The sequence below is a fragment of the Staurois parvus genome, unplaced genomic scaffold (genome assembly GCF_062004578.1).
Source record: "Staurois parvus isolate SC_StPar_1 unplaced genomic scaffold, SC_StPar_1.0 ptg000264l, whole genome shotgun sequence".
Lineage (NCBI taxonomy): Eukaryota > Metazoa > Chordata > Amphibia > Anura > Ranidae > Staurois > Staurois parvus.
This window is the reverse complement of record NW_028318060.1, coordinates 5154039-5166690: the sequence shown is the minus strand read 5'-3', so window position 1 is coordinate 5166690 and position 12652 is coordinate 5154039. Positions and strand designations below refer to the sequence as shown.

At 38.3% G+C, this 12652-nt stretch overlaps 1 protein-coding gene across 2 annotated transcripts in view; it reads right to left on the bottom strand.

The window, feature by feature from the left end:
• The window catches only part of COL19A1 (collagen type XIX alpha 1 chain), an 895475-nt gene that overhangs the window by 263177 nt on the left and 619646 nt on the right, over positions 1-12652 (bottom strand). For both annotated transcript variants that reach the window (XM_089681326.1, XM_089681327.1), the window contains exons 26-30: positions 10597-10686; positions 4324-4368; positions 3340-3417; positions 571-606; positions 172-216 (exon numbers count right to left, since the gene is read on the bottom strand). In XM_089681326.1, coding sequence (XP_089537452.1) covers positions 172-216; positions 571-606; positions 3340-3417; positions 4324-4368; positions 10597-10686 — 294 coding nt within the window. The remainder of the gene's footprint in view (positions 1-171; positions 217-570; positions 607-3339; positions 3418-4323; positions 4369-10596; positions 10687-12652) is intronic.

Here is a 12652-nt window from a genome sequence, read left to right as displayed (position 1 = left end):
GCCAATTGCCTAAATAGAAACTAAAAATACTACACATATTATTGCACATATAGTTGCTGGACAGGCTTTTAGAACCAGATAAATTACCTTTAATAAAATGTACAAAAAGAACTTATATTATGGCTGTATCTATACTTTCAGTATCATAAATGTTAAAAGATTACTACTCACTTCTGGACCAGGAGGACCTGGCATTCCAGGAAGACCCTGCGGACCCTAGTGAAAAACAGTTATTACATCTTTACATTTTATAGCAAGGGCAATATACGATATGTCAGTTAAAACAAACATTGGGCAATTACACCATTGAAGCCAAAAGCTATACTAATGTGTTATTGCACAGTTTACATAATTGTTTTTGCATTCCCTTATTATATATATATTTTCCTTAGTTTGAGTATAGACATCCTGTTGTTCATAAAATCACTGTTGTGGCCAACTGGTACCAATTCCTGGCAGATAGTTGTAGAACAAGGAACAATGCAGACATATGGGTAGTACCTTTGCAGAATGTAGCCTGATGTTTTTCTACTATAATGTGCTTTTCCAGTGTATTTAACTAGTTCTCACCTGAATACCGTGAAGTCCTGGAGGACCTATTGGCCCCTAAAAAAGAATAAACATATTAGAAAAAATACAATTACAAGCTTTTTTCACTTAGTTGGATGGTATAAAAACCCAACTGAGAAAAAAAGGGAAACGATTGGTAGCACTAAAACAACAACAGAATAATTTAAAAAATACAATAATTATTATCATGTTTTCAGTCTCCTCTTTAAGGTAAATAAACAGTCTACAAAGATCTTCTAGCTGGGAGAATTAGATTGAATATATATCTTTTCCTCTGTCTTGCTGTGCATACCTCCACCCTTAAAGTGATATTTAAAGGCTGATTTAAAAAAAAAAAAAAAAACAAGCATGTCATATTTACTTATTCTGTGCAGTGGTTTTGCACAGAGCAGCCCGATCCTCCTCTTCTCAGGTCCCCCTCTGGCCCTAACTCCTGCTGATTCACCTGAGCAGGCTCCCTCCTGAGACACTGCTCTGTTTGGTCATTCAGACAGAGAGCATGGCTCAGCCCTGCCCCCAGCCATTGGCTCCCACTACTGATTGACAGTAGTGGGAGCCAATGGCTTCTGCTGCTGCCTCAGGCAATGAGGAGGGAGAGACCCCAGAGAGCCTCTGCTCTTGTGCACTTCGCTGGATTGGGATCAGGCTCATGCTTAGAAAAGTGCTCGGGGGCTGCTGCACACAGAATTCTTTTCTAAGTTCACGCATATAATGCATGAAGGTAAAAAACATTGAGCCTTTACAATCACTTTAACTAAAACTTCACAGAACTGCAGCGTCTTCAACAACAAAATGATCACAATGTGCTGCTTTCCATGAAAAAAGACTCTACAAACAAAGAATCAAACAGTGCTAAACATCCTTACAGGCATCCTTTCTTAGTTAACTGGGGCTTCTATTTCATCTGGAGGTTGACTCAAATGCAATGGCTCACACCCCAGGTAAAAAAAGAGGGGGAAAGCATTCCAATTGTGCAGATCATTCAATTTCATTTAATAAAAACATCACCTCTAAAGAACAGAACATCCAACTTTCACAACTCATAGTATCATCTGATCTAACACTTTCTGACTATTTTACCATTAATATACTATATATACTTTTAATAAATATTTGTATACATTTAACAAATGGTGTCTGGATAACATACAGTATGTTCATAGGCATGTAACTGGTTCAGCGCTCACAAACCCAAAACTAAAATAATAAAAATAAATAGTAATGAAAAATAATGCTATCACTCACCAAGACCAAAGCACAAATGTCTCCCATCCATGTACTAAATAGGCCTGACCCTGCTTAACTTCCGACATTAGACGAGATCAGGAGCATTCAGTGGTGCAAGGATTCCTTGCAAGTTGTTGATGTGTGGAGCCACTGACAGCAAAATTCGTAGTGTCTCAGTGAATGAGGTGTGGCTGGAGAGAGTGGCCCTTCCCTGGGGGAATTTCACTATGTTCATGTCACCACTCTTATATGAAGGGTCGCATTATTTGGTAAGCCTTGTGTGTGACCAATGACACCAGGGAGTCCTTGTAAGTGTTTGATGGTGAGGGGCTGAGGAGCTCATCCTATATTCTCATCACAGCTTGTGGGATTCTTTTCATTCTGTCCTAGTGTATTTTCCAGTGTATACGCCGCTATATGAACTCCTGGATTTAAGCACTTTGTTGATTTATGTTTTTGTTTATTATCACAATATCACGGTTTATGTAAAGCATTTTGACTTCACATATTGCTGTTCACAATAGACACTGGGGATAAGGCCTATGACCATACCACCCTGAATGCGCCAGACCTTGCCTGATTTAGAAAGCTAAGCAGGGTGAGCCCCAGGGGCGGACTGACCATTTGGAAACTCTGGCACTGCCCGAGGGCCTGGGGTCAGTAGGGGGCCCCATGAGATGCCCCTGGTACCTTTTTCATAGGCTTTTTTGAGTTTGGGCAAGGACACAGGGACCCCATGATCCCACATTGCCCGGGGGCCCGGAGTTGTCAGTCCGCCCCTGGTCAGTCCTGATTAATACTTGGATAGGAGACGTTGGGGATAAGATCTTGGTGATTCATAGGATAATTTTTCATTACTATTTATTTTAAGAATTTTAGTTTTGGGTTTGTGAGTGCTGTACTTCTTATATACCTATATCTATTGTGCTAAGTATCAAGGTATAGTGTCAGTAGCTAATATATGCATAGATTCACCTGAGCACAGCTATTTCACTTCAATTTTTATTAAAATAAATCCATATTTCCAAATTCTAAACTGTGTTCTCTCTAAGACACCAATTAACTGAATGCCTACCAGTGCTAAGGGTATTGCTTCTTATGGTTAATGCAGACATACTACAAAAGGGGGAATAAAACAAAACTTTCTAAAAGAAATAGATTTTCGAGCAAGTAAAAGGAAATACTGTGAAAAAGCTGCCCTGAGCATCTGGGAATTTAAATATGAAGCTAAAAGGCTGTGTACTCTTGTCTCCTTTTTCCAATGTTTGTTTGAATCTACCCATACAGTATTTGGAAAATAATGAAGACTTTTATTGTACATTCAATCAGATACTCTACCTATGTTCAAATAAACTAGTTTCACATGCTGTTTTTATTACATTAGTGCATTTTGGGTAGTTGAAAACATCAGCTTATAGACATAATTATGAAACAATTGTATAGTGATTAAGTATCTGCATTTATTAGTTTATATATACAATGTCATGCTTTTACTATCTTTGAATTGATATTTTTTTTAGAAAAATACCCATTTTTACTTACACGAGGACCTTCTGTGCTGAATCCAGGTACTCCTGGCTCACCTGGGGGTCCTTGCACACCAGGCAAACCCCTTTCTCCCTATTTTCAAGGTATATTAGAAAAAAGAAATACATTAAAAAATATTTTGGCAAGCAACAATATTATTTCATTTTTGAGTTTTAGCATACATTTAGAAAATATGCTTCATGTTTGCAAGTTTACTAATTGTCATACTTTCTTGCTCACCTGTCTCTAAAACACCTTTGTTGCTAGAGGAAAGTTTGAGCGACTAAGCTTTTGTGTATAATTACATTGTTCCCAATCCAACACCCTTCACCATAGCCAGGGGTGTATTTACTACAAGGCAAACAAGGAATTTGCCTACGGCAGCATTTTTCAGGGTGGGGCAGCATTGCCCCTCGGAAGAAGGGATGGAAGAAGGGACACACGTGGCATGGGAACCTGGTGGGTTCCGAGAAAGGCTGCGGGTTTCATGGCGGTGTATGCACAGCCCGACTCTTGTTCCTGGGGATGTCTGGAGCTTTGAAGGTTAGTGTCCTTCTCTCTCTTGCCATGGGGGATGGTGGTTGGTGTGTATGGGGGACAGTGGTAGTGGAAGGATCTCTTGGGTGGGAGGCAGGTGTGTTGTTGGTCAATGTCAGGCTCTCTCTGGGGGGGTGCAGATTTTTGTGTTGCCTAGTGCAGCACAAAACCTAAATACACGACTGACCATAGCAACTTACCAGCATTTCTCAGATATAGTGGGTCTCCCAGATTAACAGACCCTTTTTTAAAGCCACTACTAAACATCAATATAATGCCTACAATGTATTGCCTTTTATATGATATTCCTTTTTCCATATGTTAGTGGTACAAACTGAAACATCTATTGCTAATGTCAGTTAACACAGATGTCACTAGGGATGTGAACATTAGAACATAGACTTTTTTAAACATTGGAGATATTTGAATACCTTTAGCAGGTATAGGTACAGCAAAGCATACCTTTGGCCCCCTTGGACCAGCAGCACCTGAATCTCCAGCTGGTCCCTAATATTGGTAGAAATGAAGACTATTAAAAGAAAAACAAATCTAGAAGAAATAATAAACAAGTACTATATAAGGATATTTTCATAGTTGCGTAGTTGAAAGGTTAATTAAGACACTAGCCCATCTAGTTCAACCTAGCACGTCTTTTTTTAGTATGATCTATATGTTTTAACCTACTGCATTAGCACTTTCTTAAACATTGTGCGAGTTTATCTGCCCACACAATATGCTCAATTCCAAAAAACCAATACAACAGGATAAGGATCTTTATTTTAAATTAAAAGCAACAGTTATTGTCAGTCCAATGAGATTTGCAAATTGGAGTCACATGTCTAAAAGAGAGGGTTTTTTTTTTTACCCTTCTGGTAAATATAATCTCTTTACAAACTATATTTGGCTGACACTTTGTGAATTCCCTTTCACAACTCCTTTTAGATGAGCCCTATCATTTTAACATGGGCTGGTTCAAATCTTTGATGTGGCAACACATGTACTCATGAAAGTATGTGAGAATGTTCACACAATGCATTGAGATTAACTTCAGTTATTAAAACAGGTAGAATGAAAATTCCTGTTTGCTTATTTCATCTGCACAGGATTGAATAATTGAAGGGAATTTTCACTGAATTTATTGTGTGGACGTTCTTAAATCTTTTAGTAAATCAGGCTAATTGTCAGTGCCTATGTGTTAACTTTTTAAAGTTATCAAGAAGATCAATTATCCACTTCCCTTCCGACATACGTTTATAAACATCCTCGCTGCAGCAGCTGCAGCAATGATTGAGACATAATCTTTTATCCCTGGTGGTTCTGCACAAAGTAAAATCAATCTGAGCAGCAAATTAGCCACTGGATTTCTCTTCCAGGTGGCGGAGGGGGGTTCCACCCCCTTCCCACAGCCGCTTTTACCGAGCTCCCCTATCCAACTGGAGAGCCTGGCAAGGATGCGACTGGAGGCATCCAGCTCTAGGCACACAGTAAGAGGAAAGGATATCATTCCTCACACTCTGTGATGTCAGAAACAGAAAGCAATGAGGATTTAGTTACTGCCTGTTTCCGTACTTTGTTTACCTGGCTGGTACCGGCCAGGGAGTAAGCTGATCAGACCAATTAGTGTCTGATTGGCTGTACTGGAGGCCAAAGGAGAGTTTTGGAGTTCAATAGACCCCAGATCTCTCCACAAAGACAACCTGTCACTGCCCATGCTACTAGAAGGGATGTTGTTCATCCCTAGTCATAGCAATAAAGTTGATTAAAAAAAAGTTAAAGTTAGAGTGGCAACAAAAAATTTAACTAAAAAAAAACTTAAAAAAACTTTAAAGCACCCTGTGCTCATGCGCAAATGTGAACGTACACGTAGGTCCCACACGCATATCTAAATGGCAATAGCACTACACATGTGAACTATCACTGTGAATGTCAGAACAAGAGAAATAATTTTAGCACCAGACCTGTGTAATTCTAAAATGGTAATTTGTAAAGGCTTTTAAAATGCCTATGGACATTTTTAGGTACTGTAATCTGGCGCCATTCTATGGCTGGACGAAATTTTAAAGCATAAAATATTTGGTATCTATTTACTTGGAGTACTATCATCCTTTATATTTTACCAAACAATTGGGTATTATATTGTGTCTTTGTGCATGAAAATCCATTAAAGTGTATTTTTCTCAAAAAATCTTAATCTGAAAAACCGCTGCACAAATATTGTGTGACATAAAAATATGCAATGCCAACCATTTTATTCTCTAGGGTCTCTGCTAAATTATATATATAATATATATATATATATATATATATATATATATATATATATATATTTAGGGGTTCATTTTCTAGCAAAATAAAATATGTGTTTTTACATGTAGGAGAGGAATGCCAGAATTGGCCTAGACTGGAAGTGGTTATATTATGATGTGCAATTAAAAATCCACTATCAGCAGCAATGCTATGGAATGTTCAGTAATATCTGGCAACTCTGGATTAACAACTTAGTTTCCTGGCCTGGGTTATATGTTCTCACTTTAAAGATAACTATATTGATTAATGATTATACATAGTTATTAAGATTGAATACAAACATGGGTCTATCCAGTTCAGTGAGTACGCGTGTGTGTATGTTTGCACATGTGCATGCCGCTATGAATTTCCATATTCCTGTTTAATGTGTTTACTGAGAAAGTTTTTTCAAGTTATCTATACTCTCTGCTAATACCACTAACTGTGGAAGGGAGTTCTACATCTCTACCATTTTAAAGCTGGGTACACACTGGCCAAAAATTGACAGGTTCAGTAGGAACTGGCTGACTTTGGGTTAGTGCGTACAGCTGTCTCTCCAACAGAAGCTGGTGTAACAATGGATTTTGTCAAAGGGACATGCTGGAAAACCAGCATCCAATTAGTGCTTGATGCCAATGGCTGTGAGCACCGATCTGTCAATCTGGCTGGAGGGAAAGTGGTCTGTCAGAATTCAAAAGAACATCAGGGGAGATCATTGCACCAAGATCACTTGTGTTGGTATGGCGTTCTGTCCGTTTTTTTTTTTCCAACCTCCTGGGTTGAACGTGTTTGGAACTACCACTGCTTTATTGTCTAGAGTGCTTGCTTTAAAAAATATATAATATTTTGAGGGTTTATGCAATCTTCAGGTCTAAAATTAGTTTTTAAACGTGTGCAAAAAACACAAAAATGTCTCTGGTAATGAAAGAGCTAAACCACGTCTTGTTGAACTTCATTATTTGTCTATTCAGTTTAGATTAAAGAGTTTTTTTCAATACTACATATACCATGGATAGATGTGCATATTGAGATCATCCCCTCTTAAGTGCTTCATCCATGAAAAATAAGTTTAATTTTTGTAGTTTTTCTAACTCTAGACCCCTTTCTTCTCTGAACTCTCTACAGTTCAAGGACATCTTTTCTGAAGTTTGCAGATCAAAGCCAAACTGTATAACCAAGATGAGGCAGAACCAGAGTTCTGTAAACTGATAAAATTACAATTGTATGTCTTTAGTAAACACCCTGTTTAATATATTATAATAACCTTCTATCTGCAACTTGGCATTCCATTCTATTTCCGAGCCTGTTGTCTGAAAGAAGACCCCCCCCCCCCCACCACCAAATATTTTTCCATCCTTGATTGCCCCAGAGAATCTCCCCCTAAAAAGTATCTTGCATACATATTTTTAGCCCCCAAGTGCATAACTTTACATTTTTCAATATTAAACCTTATCTGACATAGCAGTAGCTGCCAAGCCCTCTAGTTTATCAAAGTCTTCTTGTAAAATTGCTATATCCTGTGGCAAAGTTATTGACCTGCATAGCTTGGTGTCAACAGAGAAACACTGAGATCAAACTATTGATTACAACCTCTATATGATTTATAAACAAGGCAAAGAGAATTGGTCCCAGGACAGACCCCTGGAACACATCACTCACAACTCCGGACCATTTAGAAAAATAAACATTTATCACAACTCTATGGACACGCACATGTAACCAATTTTCCATACAAGCACATATAGGTTGTTTAATGCCAATATCGCATGCTTTAACAAAATTCAGGTAAACTATTTCCATGGGCCTTTCTCTATCCACATATTGCTCACTTACCCATGGAATGTTAAAAGGTTGGTCTGACAAGAGCAGTCCATCATAAATCCATGTTTGTTGCTACTAATGACATCAATTTTACTAACAAATTCTTGTATATGGTCCCTTGTTATTCCTTCTATTACTTTACATACTATTGATTTTAGGCGGACTGGTCTGTTGTTTCCAGTTATATCTGAGTATTGGTACCAACTGCTTTTTACCATTCAGTTGGTACTATTCCAATCAGTAGGATGTCTTTAAAAATTGGGAACAATGACCTTGCTATAATATCGCTAAGCTCTTTGAGACCGTTTGGTTGTAAGCCTGGTACTTTTTTTAAATCAAGTTTTTCTGTTTTTTTTTTAAATTAGTTTATGCTAGTAACAGAGGTACATCCAATACAGAGTTAATATCATTTGTTTGTTATAGTCCTCTTTAGATAAACTGAAGAAAAGAATGTAATTGACATATCTGCCTTCTCCCTTTAATTTTTTAGCAAGTTTCCCTATTAATCTTTTCATGGGCTTATATGGTCTGCCTAACCTTTTTTACTATTGATATATTCAAGTATACTATTGATATATATGAGTTTTTTTCTTTTTTTCTGCAGCAATATTTTTCTCTTAATCTATGTAGGCTGTCCTGACTGTGCTCTTGCATTTCTTATTGCATTCTTTTGTTATTCTGAAATGCTCATGGTGACCATTCTTTCTTATATTTTTAATGGCTATTGTTTCCCAATTCTTTTTTTTTTTACCCTAGAATTTAGCCATTCAGGTTTAAATTTAGTTTTTTATATGTGTTGTCCAGTGGAATTTCTTCTTTTGAAATCAGCTCTGTGTTGTTTGAAATTTAAAGATCCAACACAGCATTATTTCAAGATTGGGAGTCCACCATTAGACCAACAAAATTGTCCTGCAATACATTCAAGAAATGACAAGCCCTAGTTGAGTGTGCATTTCCATCTGCCATATCAACATCAGGATAGTCCCCATAATAATAACATTTATAAAATGACTAGACATTCTGTAAAAATCTGACCATGCAGTTCACATGACTGCAGAAATAAACATTATGCTGTAAGGAGGTACCCATTTGACAGCCTATGTTAAAAGTGAACAGCAAGATTTGGACTTAATGTTCATAGGGAGTATGCACAAAGACATAGAAAATAAAACACAAGAAACTGAAAATATGTTGATAAAATGCTTTTCAACATTGGCAGAACTAGTTAACATCAAAGCAAACTGGAAAGGAAAAAAGGATAATTGCTTCATGTACACATTAAATAGTTTGGCTCTTCTAGATAAGAACTCTTCATAAAATTATTTTGAGTTGTCACTTTGCAAAGCCAATATCCATTTTGCTAGGTGGATGGTCCCTATTGTTTTTTTTTGTTTTAAAACAACCCCTTTGTCTCAGTCTAGCCCATTGCACTGGTTCTTTTTGTATGAATTGTGCATGTTAATTCTGAGGTGACATTTAGGAATAGCATGGGTTATTAGAGCTATGAAGATTGTAAACCTAAATTCACTTTACAATTGTCACAAGCACAGTACATTCTTGAAATCCAGCTTCCCATTTGATGTTGTCCTTTTTTTTTATCTTCCACACTCAGAAAATATGCTCTCTTGCAGCAAGTTAAAACACTGCTCATAGGCAGGTGCACACAATTTTTACCAACACCCCGAGATAGGGATTTATCAAGAGATAAATACTGGTTGTGCCTCATCTTGAATATGCAGTTCATTTTTGGTCACACATCCTCAGGAGAGACATTGTTGAATTAGAAAGATCTCAGTGGCAGGCAGCAAAATTAATAAGGGAGACAGAGGGCCTCAGCAATCAATTACACAGATTACAATTATTCACTTTGGAGAAGAGGCACTTGAGAGGAATATGATAACATTGTACAAATATATCAAAGGTGACTTCCATAACTGTAATAAACCATTTATTATAAGGCCCATGACAAGGAAACATGGTCACGATTTGAGGTTAAAGGAAAGGGAGGGATTTTTACCTTTAGAGCAGTAAAAATGTAGAGCTCCCCCCCAACTACAAGGAGTGGCACTAGCTCTACAGCTGTTGGATGTTTTCGTAGAGAAATGCCAGCTAAACAACACCTGCTTGGTTTCCTCATGAAGACCCATCAGTTGATCTGAGGCCTGATCAGTACACATGCACTAATATTAATAGAAAGGCTAAGATATGTGAGTGTCCTCCACTCTGTAAAGTGGTGTGTACTACTTTATAGTTGTCTAATTTCCCTTGTTCCCCTATAGTAAAAAATATACAAGTTGATATATTAAGAACTTTGCTGACTGTGTTTGTATCAATATTCACAATTGTGGTACTTCATTGTGTTACAACTATAATAGTCAAAAGTTTTATGCTATGCAGTTGAAAAAGGACTAAGATAAGTCTTTAGCCAGCTGATTTATTTAAAGTAAAATAGAATAGGATCTAGCAGTTACATTCTAATAATAGATTATTATTTAAGATCATTCATGCAGTATTGGTATTTCCTATAAATTGGAAACCCACATGAAAGAATTGGATGTCTGTGTAATAGCATCAGTCTAGAGATCAAAACTACATTCCATGTTATTAAGAAAGTAAACATATACTTGCCGGTTCTCCTGGTAAACCAAATCCAGGTGGCCCTGGGTCTCCTTTAGGACCAGGATGTCCATGAGGCCCCATGATTCCACCAGGTTCTCCCTTTAAAACAAATAATCAATTGGATTATACTCTGTGGGGGGTGGGGGGGTGCAGTATATCACACATGTCTGTTATTTCAGGAAACAGATCCACTAGGATATGATTATTCCATGTATGCAGTTTATTTATGATCTAGTCAGGGCTCCATTTACAATTAGGCACTCTGGGATTACACCTATAGATAAGAGGCAGCATATCCCTGTAAAGGTATTGTTCACACAATTTTTCTCACCTTTACTGTGAATACAACCCTCTTATACAAGTTTATCTACAACAGTAGAACATGAAAATGTTCTTTGTAACAGTGGTTATCCAATAAGAGGGTTGTTACTTTGAGCATCAGAGGTGTTGGACTATGATGAGCATCCTTACCAGCCAATAGGAATGTGCAGGTGGCAGGGACAGACAGGCAAACTTTGGTAGGAAGTGCAGAAACTTTACCTGTCAGAATGGCCTAATAATCATCCATGATAAGTAGGTTTAGGAGGCTGTTTTGGGTATGTACACACACCTCTAGGTGTCTGTACTTCATACCTGCAGCAGTTTGCCCTCCTCCCTCCCATAAAAAAAGTATTCTTAAACTGGAAATTTTGTTATTTATTTCAAACCATTAATGGTAGAATACAATCTCTCTTCTGTCCTAAATGTTGTTCCCTGCCTGCTAGAAATGTTTCTCTTATTGGATACTAACAGCCAAAAATGTGCAGCTCAATGTACAATCCCGCTATGAGTAAGCTCTGGGTGCCTGGCCCTATCAGATCCCTAGGTAATTGTAGCAACAAGTACTCTTTATAAGGGCATCAGGGGTCTATTAGGCCTCTGAACACTAGTGCAAACAGTTCTAGGTGCACTTGCAGGATCATCTCTAGCAGAAGGAGTTTGCTAATGGATGTTCTCATTCTCCCCCTCCCCCAGCCATCCTGAATGCCTCTACAGTGGTCCCAAGTTCATGGAGGTTCAAGGAGCAAGGTGAGCTCAGAGATAGCACAACCACTTGATCACTCAGCCACATATTGACATGTACAAGTAGTTGCTTGCCTGTAAATTTTCTACAGTAAAACAGAAGTTGGGCATGGTTAAAAGAAAACAAATGTTTTCACAACATTGCCACAGTGCAGTGGGGCCAGAGCATGAATTAATAATACCCCTGATTTAATTGGTAACCACACAAAATGCTTATGAACAATATTCCAGCCCCATCTGCTGCAGCTCATTCATTGAGTTCAAAGCAATCTCTAGAATGTGCTACAACTCTAATATTTAATGTTTTTAAACATACTTCCAGAAAGGACCTCAGTTAAAGTCTAAATGCATCCAAAATAAACACAGAAAAATCAGAACAATGGACATAACTTACAGCTAATAGGATGTGTCCCTTGTGCTGATGTCTCTTATTTTAGTTGAAATCCTTCTCTGTCCATCCCACCACCCCCGCTTCTGTAATCTTTTCACTGAAGTAGAGGTCAATACAACTAACCCTGCCTCCTGCTCATCTGCCTGCTTAAGTAATACTGGCCTGTACCCTGACTATTCTCCTGCCTGCTGTCCATGCCTGATCTGAATATCTGTTACTAACCTGGCTTGCCTGACCACATATCCTGTCTCATCTTTACTACTACTCCCCTGGTCCTTGCTGGTCATATGCCTGCTATGTGTCCGCCAGCTTGCTCTTCACTAGCAGAAAGCCCTCTGGTAGCCAAGCAACTGCCGGCCTGTCATCTGCCGAGTGCAGGGTTTGCTGGACCTGCTGTCATCTGCTGTTGTCCATCTGATCTATTCCTGGTGAAGCACCAGCTATATACCTGTGCAGTCTGCTTGACACTTTACAGGCACTTATACCTCACCATGAACTTGTGACCACTGTCTCACTACCAGTGGTCCCTGAGCCGGAGCTGTAAGAAAGGCCTCCCTCTACATGTCAGGCTAAATAACCAGGTACATGGCAAGGGCTTTGTACAGCAAGCGC